At 35.1% G+C, this 21433-nt stretch overlaps 1 protein-coding gene and 1 pseudogene across 3 annotated transcripts in view; one reads left to right on the forward strand and one right to left on the reverse strand.

Moving 5' to 3' along the window:
- TAOK1 (TAO kinase 1) overlaps window positions 1–21433 on the reverse strand; it is a 140824-nt gene that overhangs the window by 68410 nt on the left and 50981 nt on the right. For all 3 annotated transcript variants that reach the window (XM_019739502.2, XM_074320800.1, XM_019739501.2), the window contains one exon: window positions 16872–17096. In XM_019739502.2, coding sequence (XP_019595061.1) covers window positions 16872–17003 — 132 coding nt within the window. In that variant the 5' untranslated portion in view covers window positions 17004–17096. The remainder of the gene's footprint in view (window positions 1–16871; window positions 17097–21433) is intronic.
- On the forward strand, window positions 13559–15275 carry LOC141568948 (Y-box-binding protein 1-like; annotated as a pseudogene).

Below are 21433 nucleotides of genomic sequence, written 5' to 3' on the forward strand. Positions count from 1 at the left end.
TGTGTATAGTTACTGTCGCCTATGTTGTATCTAAGAAGCAATCTGTGGAGAGATACTTTTAAATGATGTAAACATCCTGCTCATCAAACTTTCCCCCTGGATTTAGCAACCATTTAAGATTCTAGCCCCAGACAATTTTCTATGATTACAAAATGCTGATATTTTCCAAAACTACCATTTATCAGTCAGCATTCTAAAGAAGAGGCCTCCCTTTTCATCCATCCCTCCCTCATTCAGGATTCCTATTTTATTTGATGGCTTATAATCCATTACTATCTTTATACTGAGGCTCAAATTGTTCCACATTTAGCCAGTGGGAGCCTCTTCAAGCTGGCTCCAGTGTCCATTGACAGACCCCATCTTTTTTTTTTTTAAAGCATTTTTTAACTTTCTGTCACAAGATGTTCTAAGGCTTATCTTTTTATGTTCCCTGCCCCCACAATAGAATGAGCCATTCCTCCAAGGAGCTCTTGTTCTTTTTAGTGAGGAATTCAAGATCTGAGCACTAAGTATGCTTATTGCTACCAGAGTGTCAGCATGCTTATTGCAACTAGAACAGGGGTGTCCAAACTTTTTTCAACGTTTTTCACCAAGGGCCATATGCGGTAAAATACATAAACAGCCGGGCCACTCACTCAAGGTGAAGTACGTATTGCCTCACCTGGTTTATTTAAGTAAACTAAATACATTTTTGGAATTTGCTGCGGGCCAATTAAAAATGGATTGTGGGCCGCAGTTGGCCCAAGGGCCGCAGTTTGGACACCTATGAACTAGAGTCTTGTGGAAGATAGAGCTAATTAATTAGTTCATATTAATACCTCCAATTCCTATCCAATCCCATAAGGGTTCTTTCTTACCTTCCCTGATTCCATATTTCTATCAATGGAGCTCAGCTGCAATAATTATTTCCCTTACTACTTCTATATTTAATATAAGGAATTTTTATTCTTGTTATATATGTGTATTTCTGTGTGTGTGTGTGAGAGAGAGAGAGAGAGAGAGAGAGAGAGAGAGAGAGCCCCCCAGAGAGACAGACAGAGACAGAGAGAGAGAGAGAGAGACGTTCCTGCTGAAACTTCCAATTCCAGTCCATCACCACAGGGTTATTTCTAGCCTTCTCCCTTTCCTTGCATACAAATAAGGAAATTGCTTCTTTCTTGGACCGGAAGAAAACTGGTTCTTATAATCTACACTACATTTACTTATTTACTTAAACCTACATATATACAGTAGTTTCAAACTGCTAAACCATATCCCTGTGAGAAACAAAGTAACTAGAGTTCCTTTTGTCTTTAGCCTTAAGAATATTGAGCCAAAATATTGTTTCCAAAATAACTTAAGATTAGTTCTTTTCCTTCCCATCCACTTCTCTGTGTTTATGTTATTTATAATACAGTTATGTTCATTTGTTACAGTCTGTATTCCATTTGGTTTTCCCCTATATCATAGCTTTTTTCTTTAATGAACATTTAAATGAATTTAGGTAAAATTCACTTTGTGGTGTACACATTGAAGTAAATCAAAATTTTTGGCAATTATGAATAAAATTACCATCAATGTTTACAAATAGGTTTTTGTGTGAACTTGAGTTTTCATTTCTCTTGGATTAATATCTAGGAGTGGGAATGCTGGGTCATATAATGGTATATTTAACTTTAATTAAAAAACTGCCAAACTGTTTTCCACAGTGACAAGACCATTTTGCATGAGATTTGCAATTGCTCCACACAACTCACTAGCACTTAATACTGCCTCTATTTCCTTCTTCTCATCTTTATTTTTCAGCCATTCTAATAGGGGTGTAGTGATATCTCATTGTGGTCTTAATTTGTAATTCCCTAGAGGACTACTAATGTTGAACATCTTTTCATATTTTTATTGACCAACTGTATTTTGGGTCTGTGTGTGTGTGATGTGTTTAGTTAGACCTTTTGCTCAATTCTTATTTTTGAGTTTTGAGAATTCTTTATGGTCTGGATACAAATTCGTTGTCAAATATGTGACTTGCAAACATTTTCTGCCAGCCTGTGACTTTCCTTTTCATTCTCTTAACTGTATCTTTCAGAGAGCAAAAGTTTTAAATTTTGATAAAGTTCAATTTATAAGCTTTGTTTTTTGTGGATAATGCTTTTGGTATCCTATCTATGAAATCTGCATAATTCAGGGTAATAAAGATTTTTCTCCTATATTTTTATCTTAGAAGCTTTATAGTATTATGCTTTACATTTAGACTATGATCCACTTTGCATTAGTTTTTATGTAAGGTGTGAGTCAAAGTTTACTTTTATGCATATGGATGTCTAGTTGCTCTGGCACTATTTGCTGAATTTCTTCATTGAATTGTCTGTACCCCGGTCAAAAATCAATTGGCTATATTTGTGTGGGTCTATGTCTGAACTCTTATTTTGTTTTATTTATATATCTGTCCTTTCAACAATATCATAATATCTTAATTACTACAGGTTTATAGTACGTTTTCGAAATCAGATAGTGAGTTCTTTAATTTGTTCTCTTTTTCAAAATTGTTTTTGTATATTTTAGCTCTTTTGCCTTTCCATAAAATTTTAAAATATGCTTGTCAATATCTGTTTTTAAAAGCCTGTTGGGATTTTGATTGGGACTGCATTGAATCTGTACATCAATTTCGAGATAACTGATGGCATGACAGTATTTAGTCTTCTAATCCATCAGGGCAATATATCTCTTCCCTTATTTAGGTCTTCTTTGATTTTTTAAAATTAGTGTTTTATCGTTTTAAGTATACAAATCTTGCATCTTTTTTGTTGGATTTATACTCCAGTATTTCATTTTGGGGGTACTATAAGAAGTACTTTTAGAATATAAGAAATTCTAGTTGTTCACTGCTGACATAATAGAAATACAATGGATTTTTGTTTATTGATCTTATATCCTTCAGCCTTGCTAAACTCACCTATTCTGGAAGTCCTTTTATAGATTGTTTGGGATTTTCCAAAGTAAACAATCATGTTGTGTACAACCCAGTAAATATGGTAAATATGTGGATAAATTTAAAAACTATTCTTGCTCTTAAAAGTCTTTAAAATACATATGACTGTTTAAAGTGAAAATTATGATACTAAATTGTGGGTTTATAATTATGTAGATGCAATACATAAAACAAGAGTAGTATAAAGGATATAGAGAAGAACCATGATGTCTACATTTTCCTTGAAGTGGTTAGTATTAACAAATGAACTGAAAAGAGAATACAATATTCTTCTAATAGAATAAGACAACAGGAGAGAGAAAAAAATTTTTTAAAGTGTTTGTATACATAAAAATGTACAACGTACAACAGAATTAAAGGAGCTATGAGTAATTAAAGAAGAGTAAAATACCACATGTATTGTACCCATGGCCCGGAAATAAGAATAAAGATAAAATTGGCTGTAGGTCCAAAGACAAACTTGATTCTTTCAAGAGCAAAAAAGGAGTAGGAAAGAAAACAAATACAATCATTTTTGTTCAAACCAGGAAACTGTCTATGAAGATCCATTTGGGAATTGTTTTAATGAACTACCGTGTTTCCCCGAAAATAAGACCTAGCCAGATCATCAGCTCTAATGCGTCTTTTGGAGCAAAAATTAATATATGACCCAGCCCTATGTTATATTAATATTATATTATATTATATTATATTATATTATATTATATATTATATATTATAGCCGGTCTTATATTATAGGAAAATAAGACCAGGTCTTATATTAATTTTTGCTCCAAAAGACACATTAGATCTGATGGTCGGCTAGGTCTTATTTTCAGGGAAACACAGTAATACGAATGATTTGAAGTCAATTAATATCAATTAATTATATGTAAATGGTCTTTCTACATTTCTTTTGTGTATTTATTTTTTCCTTACAACACTAAAATATTTGCTATAACCATTGAAAATATAAAACTTGCCAAGTCCCTAAAAGAATACAAATTAGTATTCATCTCATTTTTAAAAATGAAGAAAGAAGCTTTTGTAACATAAATAAATGACTTCACTGGGATCATATGTGTTCTGCCACATTTGTTGGCACTACCTGATTCCCAGGCCAGTGTTCTGTGGCCCACCTGTTGACATCATATTGGTTCTAATTAAGTACTGGAAACTAAAAGAATTTTTATTTTCCTGGCAATCTAGAGATAGTGGTTCTTTTGGACATCTAACTCTGGTTTGGTTTCAAATACTTACGATACTAGTCCTTGATTAGCTTGGCTGATGAGACAGCCACCAGAACTGGCTCAATTAGAGTATTTTTAAATTTAGGGTGATCCTCGTTCCCTATTAATGAAAATTCAGAAATACATTATACGAACTATTTTCAATCATCTAAAAAAATGTGACAAGTGTCCTTCCTCTTGTATACTCTATAGACAGACACTGTACCTTTAGCCCTGTCCTGGTGAGAGGACACAAGAAGAAAAGCACTCATTCATGTGCACACACTCACGTATGCAACATGTAGACACATACACTCCACATGGATTTGTCTGATACCACAAAATATGAAGGTTAGTGACCTAGAAATGGAATTACAGCAAAAATATTCAATTCTGGGCTACATTCAAACTTGACTCATCTACAAGGTGCATGCTTCCTAGACATCAAGACAATTAACAGAAAACACCGCTCAGAGCAGTTGCCTGACTCCTCTAAGCTTTCATGCAGTGGCTCCTGGGATTGTCCTAACCTGAACCTAGGTTTCTTGACTTCCTAAGTCAGCTTTTTTGTTTCCACCCTTGTTTTATTATACAAATCTGTCAAACGTACAGCAAAGTTGGCATAGCACAGTGAACCTTTATGCCTTGTCAAAAGTCACAAACTTTTTCTATAAAGAGCGATATATTAAATATTTTAGGCTTTGTGGGCCAAATACATATCCTTCTTTTTTATTGCACATTATTTTTTCAATGTAAAAACCATTCTTAGTTTGGAAGCTGAGCAACAATAGTTCACAGGCTGGATTAATAAGCCCTTGGGCTGTAGTTTCCTGGCCCCTACTATAGAGAAATCTTCTTCATTAACATTTTGCTACATTTGCTTTTAAACTGTCTATCTAAATATACATATTGTTATCATTACATTATCATTATTTTATTACTGAAGAGGATTTGAGAGTACACTTCTCAGCCTTGGTTCCAAAGTACTACTTCATATAGTTCCAGAGAATAAGAACATTCTCTTGAATGAACCTCAGTACAATTGTCAAATTTAGGAAATTAAGCATTGATATAATACTGTTATCCAGTGCATATATAGTCCATATTCAAGTTTTACCAACTATGTTAGTAATGTTCTTTATAGGAATTTTTTTCCAATCCAGGATCGCACATTGTGTTTAATCACCAGGTCTCTCCAGCGACAGCTCCTGGTAACTAGCTTATACTAATTTGCTTTTGTTGCTCCCTTAGATCCTTACTTCTGAGATTATGAGACTTTCTCTCCCAATCAATCACAGTTCTCTGAAATAATCCAGCCTGGGTAGGACAACCCCAGAAACTATTGCATGAGGAGGTCTAAGCATTAGAGAATCACCCCCTTCTCCCCCAAATTCTTTTCCACAGGTGAGGAACTACAATGCACACCTTCTTACCTGTTAAAAAAGAAGTTCTCTTGAGTTTATCAATTTAAATTTTAATTCTAAAATGTGTATTCTGCACCCTCACTGACAATATCTAGTTTAAGCTCTCAGCATTTCTTTCCTGAATAATTAGAAAAGCTTCATACTCAGCCTCCCTTCTTTGATTTTTGGTATATGCAATCTTTCCTCCACACTGCTACAAAAATAAACTTTCTATATTACAAATGGAAATACAGTATTTCTGTTGCACTTCAGTGGCTCTCTCAAGGCTTCAGAATAGGGCCCACATTTCTTAGTATGGTGTAGGAGGCTCCCTTGTCTTTCCTTTTTACCTTTTCTTTGATCACATCCTCAGTTTCCATTACAACCTTAACTGAAACGTACCCATTTCAGTCATACATTTCAACAAAGACTACTGACAAGTTCTGGCTTTGGGATAATACAATTTTATAGTTTCATTTAAAAACTTTAAATCACTGATATTTTGCCAATATGTGATTTAATTCAGTCCATTTAATAAAAGGAAAAGGACAATATTACTTCCACCGCTGGACAGATCATATGGGAAGGTCTAAAGAAGAGAGAAAACCTACTGAAATTCTGTACTTTTCAATATTAATGATGAAAGACCAAATGCTCCAAAAACCCATGTTTTACAGAAGGATATGTAAAAAGTCCATGCGAGTGCAAATAATATTAACCAAGGGAAATTTCAATACTAATTCCTGCCACGATGCTTGTGTTAGATTATCCCTAAAGCCAAAATAACTACAAAGCAGGCAATGTATGTAAAACAATTGTATGAAACTATTGGAGAGCAACATATGCAGGCAAGGCTTTAGAGACTAGACTCCTTCAGAGAATAACAGTATACAAATACTCAATGGAGAATATCAGAGAGATTTTTAAAAAATATATAAGAAAAATTGCACAAACAGGAGGAAGGCAGTTGAAATACTATAAGGGTTTTTACATTGAGATGTGGTAAAAGTGCTAATTTAACTATAATAAATCAGGAATATATATTATAATCTCTATGGCAACAAAAAAATAAAAATACATAATCGAAAAGTTAATAGAGGAAAAATATATACAGAGGATACCAAAAACATGTATATACATTTTAAGGAAAAAACCTGTATCAAAATTGTAATACTCAATATATACCGATAACAAAATATGAATACATGTCACGTTTGACTTCTGCAATTACAAGAGGTGCTCAAAGTGGTTACCCTTCAGCATAATTTTAATAGTTTTTTCCTTTCTTAAAATGTGTATACATTTTTGGGGGCACCTCTGTATATATCACTCATGCCTTTTTGTATGCCGTAATTTGATGCTTTGACATCTGGGGCCTTCTTAACAAAAAAGGCCTGCTACTCCCAGATATAGCTAATTCCTACAGATAATAAACAAGCACGTCTTACATATACAAACCACCAATCCAGAGCCCGTATCTCCAATGACCTCACACTCTGGGCCTCCTATCCCCTGCGCTCATCACTGAAGGGCCAAGTACCAGACAACGAAGGATAGCCCCTATACTCCAGAGCCTGCTGAAACTAGCTAATCCTAAACTTGCTTATCCTGTCTCACCTGTTCCTCCCCATAGAAACCACAATAAAGGCTCTTGCCCATGTATTTCCTTTGATTCCTCTGTCTCGTGACTGACACCACTGCTTCCCCACGTGGCCCCCTATGCCCACTTCTCTTGGGATCTGTGAGTATAACAAACTATCTTTTCAACGGCGGTTGTTACCTGATCTGTTGGCCTACCCATAGCTAAATAATAATAAAGTCTATATTAAAAATGATAACAGTAAACATTTGACTAATTCATAGTTGGCAAGAATGATGAATAAAGGAAGAGATACTGTATTTCCCCGAAAATAAGACCGGGTCTTATATTAATTTTTGCTCCAAAAGACGTATTAGGGCTTATTTTCAGGGATGTCTTATTTTTTCATGTACAACAATCTATATTTATTCAAGTACAACAACCTACATTTATTCATGTACAAAAATCTACATTTATTCAAATACAGTCATGTCATCTTCTTCTGGAACATCATCATAACTCTTAAGACCTCTAATTCCAGCTGAATTTCTTGTGACTCCATTTCCTGTAGAACCATTGGCCCCAATCTCTCATGTGCAGCAATAGAGCTCTCCTTGAATGAGCGCTTCTTGTCCATGTAGTCTGCTCATAGTGCATTGGCAACACAGCTGTCAGTGATTTTATCCCCTGAATTCTTCACCCAAGTCACGACCTCTTGCAGGCGAGGCTTCACAAAGTTTCCACGCTGATTTCTCTCCATTCTATTTTCAATGTAGTCATTGATTTCCATGCGCAAATGGTCCTTGAATGGCTTGTTTATTGAATACCAAGAGTCTGAAGATAGGCAGTCATTCCTGCGGGAATCATTATTTGATCTATTCTTCTCTCTGCAAGGAAGTTCATGTCTTTAGTGCAGTGAGTGCTGGCTGAATCCCAGACTAGCAGACCTCTGGCCACCTCGCAAAACAAGTGGGAGCATTAAATTGACGCACTTCCTTATAACTGCTTGTGCGCACCAGGCTTTTTCGGTTTCAAGAACATAAATGCCTGAAACACGTTCAACCTTATCTTTCTTGACCTTAGTGATGATTAGAGGTGGGGCTCTCTTTCCATCCAGACGAACTGCCAAAATACACATAACACACACACTTTTCATAACCAGTGGAGGGAATGTAGATTGATGAGGCTCCCCTCTGATCAATTGTCGTTTGAGATCCTTGGCCCATAAACACTGCAGTTTCATCCATAGCAATCATGTTGGAGAGTTGGTATTTAGAAAAGTTGATGCCATCAACAAAGGACTTGAATGCAATGTAAGTGCACGTTTAATAACTTCAGTATCTTCCAGCTTGAACAGTGGTGTCGATCTTAGAGACAGTTCATATCGCTGAAGGAAGCCATCTAGCCAGTGTTGTGATGCGTTGAATTCTTCTGGGAATATTTCTAACTGTGGTGCCATTGCAAGGGCAAATGCTTAAATATCAGCCCTGTGCACAACCAAAGCCTTTGCTCTCCTGTCAGCAATCCATTCACAGATGATGTTTTCCAGCTCAGGAAATAATGGTTGCCGACTTGATCCACACTTAGGCTTGTTAGCATTTCCCTCATCCACCTGTTCACCAAGGTTATCGTACTCTGCTCGCCATTTTGGGACCATTTGGAGATCCAGCTTCTTCTCTTTGCAGAAAGCCGAAAGAGTCTTGCCCTGGGAGTCCTCCATGATTCTTGCTTGTACTCGACGGGATAGCTCTTTCTTTTTGCACTCATCTTGTCTGGGGGTCAAAATATTATTTCCTTTAAATCTACCATAAACCAAGTGTTAATTGAAGATGAGACAAGATTGGCAACAAAAATGATGACAGTTAAGAATGATGGTCCACACAAAAGCGATGAAAAATTGCAGGCACCAAAATTCAGAAAACATTTCTTTATTTCACAAGAGTGCAGTAAGTACGTCAGTTACAACACACGATGTATTGAATTATGAAGATTCACATTAGATACAACCACGTCCGTTCGTTATCAAGTGCGCACGTTATTCGTGCGCTGTGTCTGTACTCTGATTGGTCATTCGGCAATAAGTCTCGAGTTCATCTGTTTACATAGGCATTTATCTCTCATCCAAAGGTGCCCACTTGGGTATTTACAAATACTTAATTATAATTTATATTATCATTTATTTTAAGTATTCATGTAAATAATATTTATATTTAATTATATATTAATATTATTTTATAATTCAATACATCCATCATGTACTGCAAGGGACGTACTAAATGCGTCCATCTGACTGACATCTAACGGTAACTGGAGCTTATTTTTGGGGTGGGGCTTATTACAAGCGTCCTGAAAAATCATGCTAGGGCTTATTTTCTGGTTAGGTCTTATTTTCGGGGAAATACGGTAGTACAAACAGAAATTAAATAGGAAAACAACAGACTTATGTTTAACTAAAAATAGTAATTGCATCAAATGTAAATGAGCAAAACACTCCAATTTAAAAAAGTTGAGATAGGGAAAAAGTTCTTTGACACACATTGGTCTTGGTAGCAGTTTCCTGGATATGACACCCAAAGCACAAATTAACAAAAGCAGAAATAAATAAATGGGACTACATCAAATTAAAAAGCTTCTGTAGAGCAAAAGACGCAATCAATAAAATGAAAAGGCAATTTATGGCATGGGATAAAATATTTGCAAATCATCAAGAAACAGAGAGAGAGGCCCAAATAAATAAAATCAGAAATGAAAGACAAGTGACAACAACATGACAGAATTACTAAAGATTATAAGGAAATACTACGAAAAATTATATGCCAACAAATTGGACAACCTGGAAAAAATGGATAAATTCTTAGAAACATACAATCTTCCAAGACAGAATCAGGAAGAAACAGAAAATCTGAACAGACCGATTACTTGTAAGGAGATTGAATCTGTAATAAAAACAAAAACAAACAAACAAAATGACAACTCCCAACAAACAAAAGCCCTGGACCACAAGGATTCACAGGTGAATTTTACCAAACATCCAAAGAATAATTATTACCTATCTTTCTCAAACTATTCCAAAAAATTGAAGAGGCGGGAAGGCTCCCAAACTCATTTTACAAGGCCAGCATTACCCTGATTCCAAACTACTACTAAAAAAAAAGACTACTACTAAAAAAAAAAAAATTTATAGTCCAATATCCCTGATAAACATACATACAAAAATCCTCAACAAAATAGTAGCAAACCAAATTCAGCAACACATTAAAAAGATCACACACCACGATCAAATGGGAATTATTCCCGGGATGAAAGTTGGGTCAGTAGCCACAAATCAATTAATGTAATACACCATTCACAAACAAAATGAAGGATAAAAATCTTATGATCATTTCAACAGATGCAGAAAAAGCATTTGAATAAATCCAACATCCATTTATGATAAAAAAAAAATCTCAGCAAACTGGGAATCAAGGGGATATACCGCAAAATAATAAAGGTCATATATGACAAACCCACAGCTAACCTCAAACTCAACAGTGAAAAGCTTGAAAGCCTTTTTTTTAAGATCAGGAACAAGTCAAGGATGTTCACTTTCACTACTTTTATTCAACACAGTATTAAAAGTCTTAGCCACAGCAATCAGATAAGAAAAATAAATAGAAAGCATCCACATTGGAAAGCAAGAAGTAAAACTACTATTAGCAGATGAGATGATACTATATACGGTGTTTCCCCGAAAATAAGACCTAACTGGAAAATAAGCCCCAGCATGATTTTTCAGGATGACATCCCCTGAGCATATGCCCTAATGCATCTTTTGGAGCAAAAATTAATATAAGACCCAGTCTTATTTTCGGGGCAACATAGTATAGAGAATCCTAAAGATTTCACACACAAAATTAGAACTAATAAATGAATTCAGTAAAGTAGCAAAATATTAAATTAATATTCTGAAATTGGTTGCATTTTTATACACTAATAATGAACTATCAGAAAGAAGAAAACAATCCCATTTACAATTGCATTAAAAGAATAAAATACCCAGGAATAAATTTAACCAAGGAGATAAAAGACCTATACTTAGAAAACTGTGACACTGAAGAAAGAAACTGAAGAAGATACAAACAAATGAAAGGACTTACTGTGCTCATGGAGAGGAAGAATTAACATTGTAAAAATGTCCATACTGCCCAAAGCAATCTACAAATTCAGTGCATTCCCTATCAAAAGGTATTTTTCACAGAACTGGAACAAACAGTCCTACAATTTATATGGAACCACAAAATGCCCCTAATAGCCAAAGCAATCTTGAGAAGGAAGAACAAAGCTGGAGGTATCATGCTACCTGATACCAAACTATGAGTACACTACAAGGCTATGGTAATCAAAACAGCATGGTACTGGCATAAAAACAGACACATGGAACAGAACAGAGAGCCCAGAAATAAACCCACACCTATATGGTCAATTAACCTATGACAAAGGAGGCAAAAATATACAATGGGGAAAGATAGTCTCTTCAATAGATGCTATTGGGAAAACTGGACAGATACAAGGTGGGGGGAAAATGAAACTAGACCGCTTTCTTACACCATATAAAAATAAACTCAAAATGGATTAAAGACTTAAACATAAGACCAGAAACTCTAAAACTCCTGGAAGAAAACATAGGCAGTAAATGCTTTGACATCACCATTAGCAGTATATTTTTGGATATGTCTCCTTGGATACAGGAAACAGAAGAAAAAATAAACAAATGAGACAATATCAAACTAAAAAATTTTTGCATAGCGAAGGAAACCATCAGCAAAACTAAAAGACAACTTACCAAATGGGAGAAGATATTCACCAGTGATACATCTGATAGGGGTTAATACCCAAAATATATAAGAAACTCATACAACTTAACACCAAAAACAAATAAACAATCCGATTAAAAAATGGGCAGAGGACCTGAATAGACATTTCTCCAGAGAGGACCTACACATGGCCAATAGACACATGAGATGCTTAACATCACTGACCAACAGGGAAATGCAAATTAAAAAACCACAATGAGATATCACATCTGTCGGAATGGCTATCATCAATAAATCAATAAACAAGTGTTGGTGAGGATGTGGAGAAAAGGGAACCCTTGTGCACTGTTGGTGGAATTGCAAATTGGTGCAGCCACTATGGAAAACAGTATGGAGCTTCCTCAAAAAAATTAAAAATAAAACTTGCATATGCTCTAGCAATTCAACTTCTAGGTATTTAGCCTAAGAAAACAAAAACACTAATTCAAAAAGATATATGCACCCCTATGTTCATTGTAGCATTATTTAAAATAGCCAAGATATGGAAGCAACCTTAGTGTCCATTGATGAATGTATAAAGAAGATGTAGTACATACATTCAATGGAATATTATTCATCTATAAAAAAGAATGAAATCTTGCCATCTGCAACAACATGGATAGACTTAGAGGATATCATGCTAAGTGAAACAAGTCAGACAGAAAAAGACAAATACCATATGATTTCACTTATATGTGGAATCTAAAAGACAAAATAAACAAAAGAGAAACAAACTCATAGATACAGAGAACAAATCGATAGTTGCCAGATGGGGGACTTGGGGCATGGGTGAAAAGGTGAAAGGGAATTAATATGTACAAATTGCCAGTTATAAAAATAGTCACAGGGATGTAAAGTACAGCATAGGGAATACAGTCAATATTTTAATAACTATCTATGGTGTCAGATGGGTACTAGACCTATCAGGGTGATCACTTTGTAAAGTATATAAATGTCTAATCACTTATGTTGGATACTTGAAAGTAATATAAAATTTCATGTCAACTGTAATTGAAAAATAAAAAAGATCAATATACATAAACCAGCTGTATTTCTATACACCAGCAGTGAACAATCTGAAAAGGCAATTAAGAAAGTAATTCCATTTACAACAGTATCTAAAAGAATACCAGACTGATGAATAAATTAAGCAATGCAGGGTAAGACTTGTATACTGAAAACTACAAAACACTGCTGAACAAAATTAAAGGAGACCTAAATAATGTTTAGAAAGACATCCTGTGTTCATGGATTAGGAGATTTAATATTGTTAAAACGCAAATACTACCAAACATGATCCATAGATTTAAGTAATCTCTATCAAAATTGCAACAGACTTTTTGTAGAAATGGAAAAGCCAACCCTGAAATTCATATGGAATTGCAGGGGGTCCAGAATAGCCAAAACTATACTTTAAAACAGTAACAAAGTTATTCCTGATCTCAAAGTTACTACAAAGCACAGTAATCAAAACAGTAATATACTACCATAAAGATGAATATATAGACAAATGGAATAGAACTGAGAGTTCAGAAATAAACCTATACAATATGGCCCATTGATTTGACATGGATGTCAAGACAAATTCAATGGAGGAAAAAACAGTCTCTTCAACAGATGGTACTGGGACTAGATTTCCACATGCAAAAAAGTGAAGTTGGATCTCTGCCTCACAACATACACAAAAATTAACTCAAAATGGATCCAACATAAGAGCTAAGAACATAAAACTCTTAGAAGGAAACCTAGAGGTAAATCTTCATGAATTTGGACTTGGCAGTGGATTCTTAGACATGACACCAAGCACAAGCAACAAAAGAAAAAACAGATAAATTGGACTTCATTCAAATTTAAAACTTCTGTATATCAAAGGAAATTATCAAGAAAGGGAGAGTTCCATCAGTAGCAGGAGCAGAGAGCAGCCCCACCGCTGTGCTGGCCTGGTTACCATCACACTCCTGGGAGGAGCCGCAGCTGCTGCAGCGGGCGTCACCATCACCGCAACCAAGTGCGGTGAGGCTGACCACTAGCAGCTGCCACGGCCCATGGCCCCGCCCTCAGCACTGCTAGACCCCAAGCCCGCTCCACGGGGAGCGCAGGGAGTGGCTTTACATTGGCGGCGCCTGCTGGCGGGGACAAGGTCTACGCAATGAAGGTTTGGGGAACAGTAAAATGGTTCAATGTAAGAAACGGATATGGTTGCATCAACAGGAATGACACCAAGGAAGCTGTATCTGAACACCAGACTGCCATAAAGAATAACCCCAGGAAGTGCCTTCGCAGTGTAGGAGCTGGAGACTGTGGAGTTGGATGTTGTTGAGAGAGAGAAGGGTGCAGAGGCAGCAAATGTTACAGACCCTGGTGGAGTTCCAGTGCAAGGCAGTAAACATGCAGCATACCAGAACCATTATAGACGCTATCCACGTCGCAGGGGTTCTCCACGCAATTCCCAGCAGAATTACTGTGTTTCCCCCAAAATAAGACCTAGCCAATCAGCTCTAATGCGTCTTATGGAGCAAACATTAATATAAAACCCAATATTATATTACTTACAATTATATTAGACTCGGTCTTGTTTTATTATACTTATATTAATTTTTGCTCCAAAAGACGCATTAGAGCTGATTGTCCAGCTAGGCCTTATTTTTGGGGAAACACGGTACCAGAATAGTGAGAGTGGGGAAAAGAATGAGGGATCGGAGAATACTCCCAAAGGCCAGGCCCAACAGCGCCGACAGGTGACAGCTCCCACCTTACTACACAAGCAGAGACCCTACTGGCGTTGACCACAGTACGTATTCCATCCCGCCTGTGCAGGGAGAAGTGATGGAGGGTCTGACAACCAGGGTGCCAGAGAACAACGTACACCAGTGAGACAGAATATGTATCGGGGCTATAGACCTCGATTCTGCAGGGGCCCTTCTTGCCAGAGACAGCCTAGAGAGGACAGCAATGAAGAAGGTAAGGAAAATCAGGAGATGAGACTCAAGATCAATGGCCACCTCAACGTCAGTACCGCCATAACTTCAATTATTGATGCAGAAGCCCAGAAAACCCTAATCCACAAGATGGCAGATACAACAGCAGCCCATCCACCAGCTGAGAATTCATCCGCTCCTGAGGCTGAGCAGGGTGGGGCTGAGTAAATGCTGGCTTATCATCTCTACTATCATCCGGTTTAGTCATCCAACAAGAAGGAATGAATATGAAATAACAGCAATAAGAAATGAGTGAAAGATTAGAGTTGAAGACTGTAAGTACTTGCTTTTTGCCCACTGACCAGATAACCAGAACTATCTGCATTATCTATGCAGCATGGGGTTTTTATTATTTTTACCTAAACACATCTCCTTTTGGTAATGACAAAAGTGTTTTTTTAATTTTAAAAAAAGCCTGTTTTTCCTCAATACACCTTTAAAGGTTTTTAAATTGTTTCATATCTGGTCAAGCTGAGATTTTTAAGAACTTCATTTTTAATTTGCAGTAAGTTCACAACTTGATGTTTTTCAAAAAAGTCAAACTGCAAACACCTGTTAATAAAGGCCTTTAATAATAATAATAATAATAATAATGTGAAAAAAACTACAGAATAGGAGAAAACATCTGCAAATCATATATCTGGTAAAAATTTAATATTCAAAATACATTAAAAGAAACCCTGCAACTCAACAACAGAGACAACTCAAATTTTAAACTAGGAAAAGGACTGGAATAGACATTTCTCCAAAGATACATAAATGACCAATAAGCACATGAAAAGATGGTCAGTTTTATTAGTCATTAGAGAAATGCAAATCAAAACCACGAGATGCCACTTTACACCTAACAGAATGACTACAATCAAAATAACAGAAAATAACAGGAACTGGAACTCTCGGTACACTGCTGGTTAGTAATGGAAATGGTGCAGACTCTGTGGTGCAGTGTTGACATTTCCTCAAAAAGATAAAGAATTACCATGTGATCTGGTATTTTCACTCATAGGTACGTATCCAAATTTATAAACAGGGAATCAGATACTTATATGCCAGTGTTCACTGTAGCATTTATTCACCATAGTCAAAAGGTGGACACAATCTATTGTCTGTCAACAGATAGACAAACAAACCATGATATATACATCCAATGGAATATTATTCAGCTATGGAAAGGAATGAAGTACTGAGATGCTGTAACATGGATGACCTGTGAAGTGATATAAATTATACATGAAGTACAAATATTGTATGATTCCATTTATATAAAATATTAATAGGCAAATTATAGAGACGAAGAGTAGATTAGAGGTTATCGGGGGCTGGGTGGAGAGGGAATATTTGGAGTTATGCTAATGGATACAGAGTTTCTGTTTGTCGTGATGAAAAGTTTTCAAAATAGATAGTGGTAATGGTTGTACATCATTGCAAGTGTAATTAATGCCACAAACTGTACACTTACAAGTGGTTAAAATGGCAAATTTGATGACTTTTTTTTTTTTTAGCATAAAGTACACATACAAGAAAAAAAGACTTGGGTCCATATCCTCCTGCCAAATAATAATCCTAGATTTTCATAACACTAAAATTGACTCTGTATGGAACTTTACAGAAATCAGTGTTCTGCAATGTTGAATTCCATAGCAATACAAATGATAAGACCAACAGTGTGCTAAAAATTCTAAACATGTAAATTCAAGCAAAATAATATCCTTTCCCATTTTTCCAATAATCCAAAAAGCTCAATAAATAAAACCATCTGCTTTCATATTATACACACACACACCTATGCAAGTGACTATAAAATGGACTGTGGCCTGTATCTCTTTATATTATTGTTTTTAACTCTTCCAGGACTGGGTATTAAGTAAATGCTGGTCACTGACATTAAACCTTTAACACTTACAAAATACACTGCTCCAAAGCTTCCATGGCCAATTTCTCTGAGATCTGTGAAGAGCTTCTCTGGATCTTCTTTGAAGAAGAGCTCTGCAATTTCAGGGTCCTTGAGGCTGCCTGCTCGGTTAGTTGATGGCATCCTGCTGGGCAATCAGCTGTCTGATTCTAATTTTATACTGCTATCCCAATCCTTGGTTCATCTGTATGAATGAAGCCACGTTGGCATAAACTACTGTAGAGAAATAAGAAAAGAAAAAAGTCAGGAAAAGCAAAAGCTGCTAAGAATAATTAACGTAAGATCACTTTTCAACAGCACATACAAAATTATCTCAGGTCTAGAACTTCACTGAGAAGCAAGTGTGGTCTACAGTAATTCCTAGTACAGTAATTCCTAAAGCTAGTTCATCATCACAATCACCTGTGGTGCTTAAAAAAAAGATTCCTACTCTATATAGTAGTATATAAGCATATACTATACATAAACTTCTAAAAGTTAATTAAATCTTTATATCTTGGAAGCCTTATATCTTGGAAACCTGTCTGTATCAGACTTAAAGATTTAGATTTACCTAATCCTGATGCAGTGAGCCCATCAGCAGAAGAAATAGTACAACACAGAGACTATTAAAAACACGCACAACAACTCAAGATGTACTCATAGTATGTTTCTAACAATAGGAGGAGTCCCATCTATTAATAATGTTCAAATACAAGAAAATACACAAAAGACAACTCGGTAAGTGGTCTTTCTTTTCCTTTCACATACCACATGCCAGTGTTTAGTCAACTGTAACACAGACATTCCAAAGAAAAATGCAATGGGAAAAAATAATGAATTTAACGCAGACAACTGCTTCCCCCATAAACCTGATTCACACAAAATATGGCCTTTATCAAATCTGCTTCATTAGATATGTAGACACTACAGATAACCAGTAAATTCCCTGGTGATTCTGCTACCAGTTCCTTTATATCAGATTACCCAATTTTAACTGAATCTCGTAAGTGAGAGGCTCTAGAACCTGAGTTCCGGAATGACACTACCTATACAGGAATCCTGGCAACACTCTTTATAAGCTGTGACTTGGGGAGCCTCATTTTCCTAATGTGTAAAATGAAAACAATAACTTAAGTAATTGAGTAGTTATAAGGGTTAAATAAGTTAATAAATGTAAGCACAGACTAGTACTCAGGCATACTAAGCACTACATTAAATGTTAGCTATTCACCAATTCACCAATTTAAAAAAAACACCTCCAAAACGGATTTCACTAGACTTCCAATTTTCTCCATGCCCTTTATATAACTTAAGCAGCTAACTACCTATCTCATTTTTAAGTCACTGAAAATTTTAATTCTTGCCAGAAAACTTCTTTGTAACTAAATAAAATATATTTATAGGTCTTGTGTACCTTCCTAAATTAACACTACACTGCAATAAAAAACATTATTTGTTAACTGTTATTTGTATTCCATTTCTAACATACTTTCAAGACTGCCCCATATACTTTTACCAATTTGCCTGCTCTGAAAGTTCCCTAGAACAAAGTGTTTCAGTAACAGTTCTTTCAAGAATGTATAACCATAGGAAAGTCACCTAACTTCTCACTCCTAAAATGAGGAAATTGGAGCTAAATTCCATATAAAGTGGAATTAATCTACCTGTAAAAAAAAATCTTCCGTGTTAAGACTTTAAGAACTTTGAATGATCAAGTATTAGTATCCTTATTACAAGAATTATTTTACATTAAAATTTTCTAACTAGTTCACCGATATCCATCTTCTTTCTTATCTGCCTAACAAATTCCCACTCAAAATCTTTCAAAATTTAGATTAAATGTAATATGTTTGTAAAATCTCATCTCTAGTAGGAAGAGCTGATCCTACTCCCTTCCTGCTCCAAAACACCATGAAGCACTTACTGTATTATATTGCAAGTATTTCTCTCTTAGACAGGTAGGCAGGCACAATGTGTCTCACTCATTTTTATATTACCTCTGTACGTCCTATACACCCTACCTCCGACAGTTAATATTACATAAATATTTGTTGAACTAAAAAGGAATACTTAGTCTCTCTATACCACCCCTAAAAGTGGTCTAACTTCCACAAATATTTACTTAACAAATAGTATAAGACTATAATACGCAAAATATTAAAGCTCATGATAGAGAAATTAAGTAAATTCATATGTGTAGCACATCCAAAAAAAAATCAGAAACAAGAAATAATGAGGGAATGGGGACATTTGCTCTACCAAATACCAAAAAATAATACAAAACTACCTTTAGCTCTAGAATACTAGAAGTAGGACAAATAAATCAATCTAAAACAGAGTCCAGAAACAAACTCGTATAGGTGTATTTTGGAATTTAGCATACAATTAGAGAATAAATAAATGTTGAGAAAACTGGGAACATATTTGGAAAAAATTATAAAAATTATATAGCCCTATCCCATATCTTATATAGTAAACATTATGCTGAATGGCTTACACATATATAATAAACATTATGCTAAATAGCTTAAAGAGGCAACATCAAGTCACTGAGGAAAAATAAGATTTGATAAAAGTGTTGTTGGGAGAAACACTTTACATATTAGGGATACACAGCAACACTATGTTCAATATCAAGCAGGTATTTGGGGGAAAAAGTAACACCTGTTCCTCAAACTGGACATCACAATTACATAGGGGTCAGAAATACAAATATAAAAAATAAAACTATACAAGTACTACAAAGAAATACGACCAAGGTCCTTTGTGATCAGGGAGTGAGAAACTTTTCCTAACTATGACCCAAATCCCAAACAATAAGGAAAAAGACTGATATATTTAACAATATAAAAAGAAAAGTTGGGAGAAGTCATGGAAAAAGACCAAAAATACAAATGGTGAACTTGGAAAAAATGTTTGAACCTTACGTTTGCAAAGGGTTATCATCCCTAATATGTAAAAAGTTTCAAAAACAAAAGAAAAATAACCAGATAGCCTTAATATATAAAGATTTTCTAAAAACAGCAAAGAAAAAAACCTGGCAGAGATATGGGTAGTTCAAAGAGAAAAACAAAGGAAACAACCATTAAATATATGATACTATGTTCAACATCAGTTGAAGAGAAATTAAAACTAGTACTATATTAAGATTTCATTTTGTACCTATTAGAATGGCAAAAATTAATCACATTCTGATGTGAGGTAGAAGAGAGACACACACTCTCCTATATTAGTAATGGTAACGTAAAAACAAGAAAAATACAGCAAAATCTAGCAAATTCAATATGCACTTAATCATTTCACACAAAAACCCCACTTTAAGGAATCTATACTAAAGTTACTTACAAAATATAAGAAAACATTATTAATAATTTGATAAATGGACAACATGAGGAACTGAAACTCATTACATTGCTGATGGGAGTGTAAAATGGTACAATCATTTTAGAAAACACTTTAACACAAGCTTATCAAGTTAAATAAACATTTACTATATGATGGAGAAATTCCCTAAATAGTTACATTTACTCAAAAGAAATGGAAACATAGGCACACAAAATACTCTACACAGCAGTTTTAAGCCCCAAACTGCAAACGATACAAACGTCTACCAACAAAGAAATGTATAATAAAGTTGTAGTATACTCACACAATGAAATATTCACAGCAATAAAAAGGAATAAACTACTGATACATGCAGTAACAGATGAGTATCAAAGCATTATGCTCAGCAAAGGAAACAAGAAACAAAAGAGTACATATACTATATGATTACCCTGAAAAATTCTGAAACAGGCAAAACTAGTCTCAAGTGATAGTTCCATGGTGGCCTGGGCTGGTAGGGGGGAGAATAGGGGAACGTGACTACAAAAAGGGCCTAAAGAAACGGGGGGTGATAGAATTCTGTAACTTGATTGGGGTAGTGAATTACACAAGTGTATACACTTGTCAAAACTCCAACTGTATACTTAAAATAGATGCATTATGTAAATTATCCCTCAATTAAATAAACAACTTTAAAAAATTAAATGGCTTAAAATCTAAGTAGTATATATATTGCAAATTTATTACAAAGTGTGGAAGAATATGTATTGAAACATTAATGTTTTCTCTGATAAAGTGGAGCATTACTTGTTAGCCTAGATATCTGAATTATTTAAATTTTGAAGCAACCACTTTATAACTTTAAGCAAGTTTACTTTAAATTGGAGAAAAAATATTTTTAAAACTAGAAAAACACATTTTCTGACTGAGGAGAACACGCACAAGGCTATTAGCATTTTTTTTGTTTTGTTTTACTTATTTTTATTAAATTTATTGGGGTGACACTGGTTAGTAAAATTACATAGGTTTCAAGTGTACATTTAAATAAAACATCTATAATTGCATTGTGTGCTCACGACACAGTCAGTTCTTCCATCACCATATATTTGACCCTCTTTTCTCTCTTCTACCACCACTGCCCCATACCCTCTGGTAACCACTTAACTGTATCTATGAATTTTTGTTTCTTTGTTGTCTTGTTCCCTTGTTGCTTTCAGTTTTATATCCCACATATGAATGGCTCTTGA

The sequence above is a fragment of the Rhinolophus sinicus genome, linkage group LG15, assembly GCF_036562045.2.
Source record: "Rhinolophus sinicus isolate RSC01 linkage group LG15, ASM3656204v1, whole genome shotgun sequence".
NCBI lineage: Eukaryota > Metazoa > Chordata > Mammalia > Chiroptera > Rhinolophidae > Rhinolophus > Rhinolophus sinicus.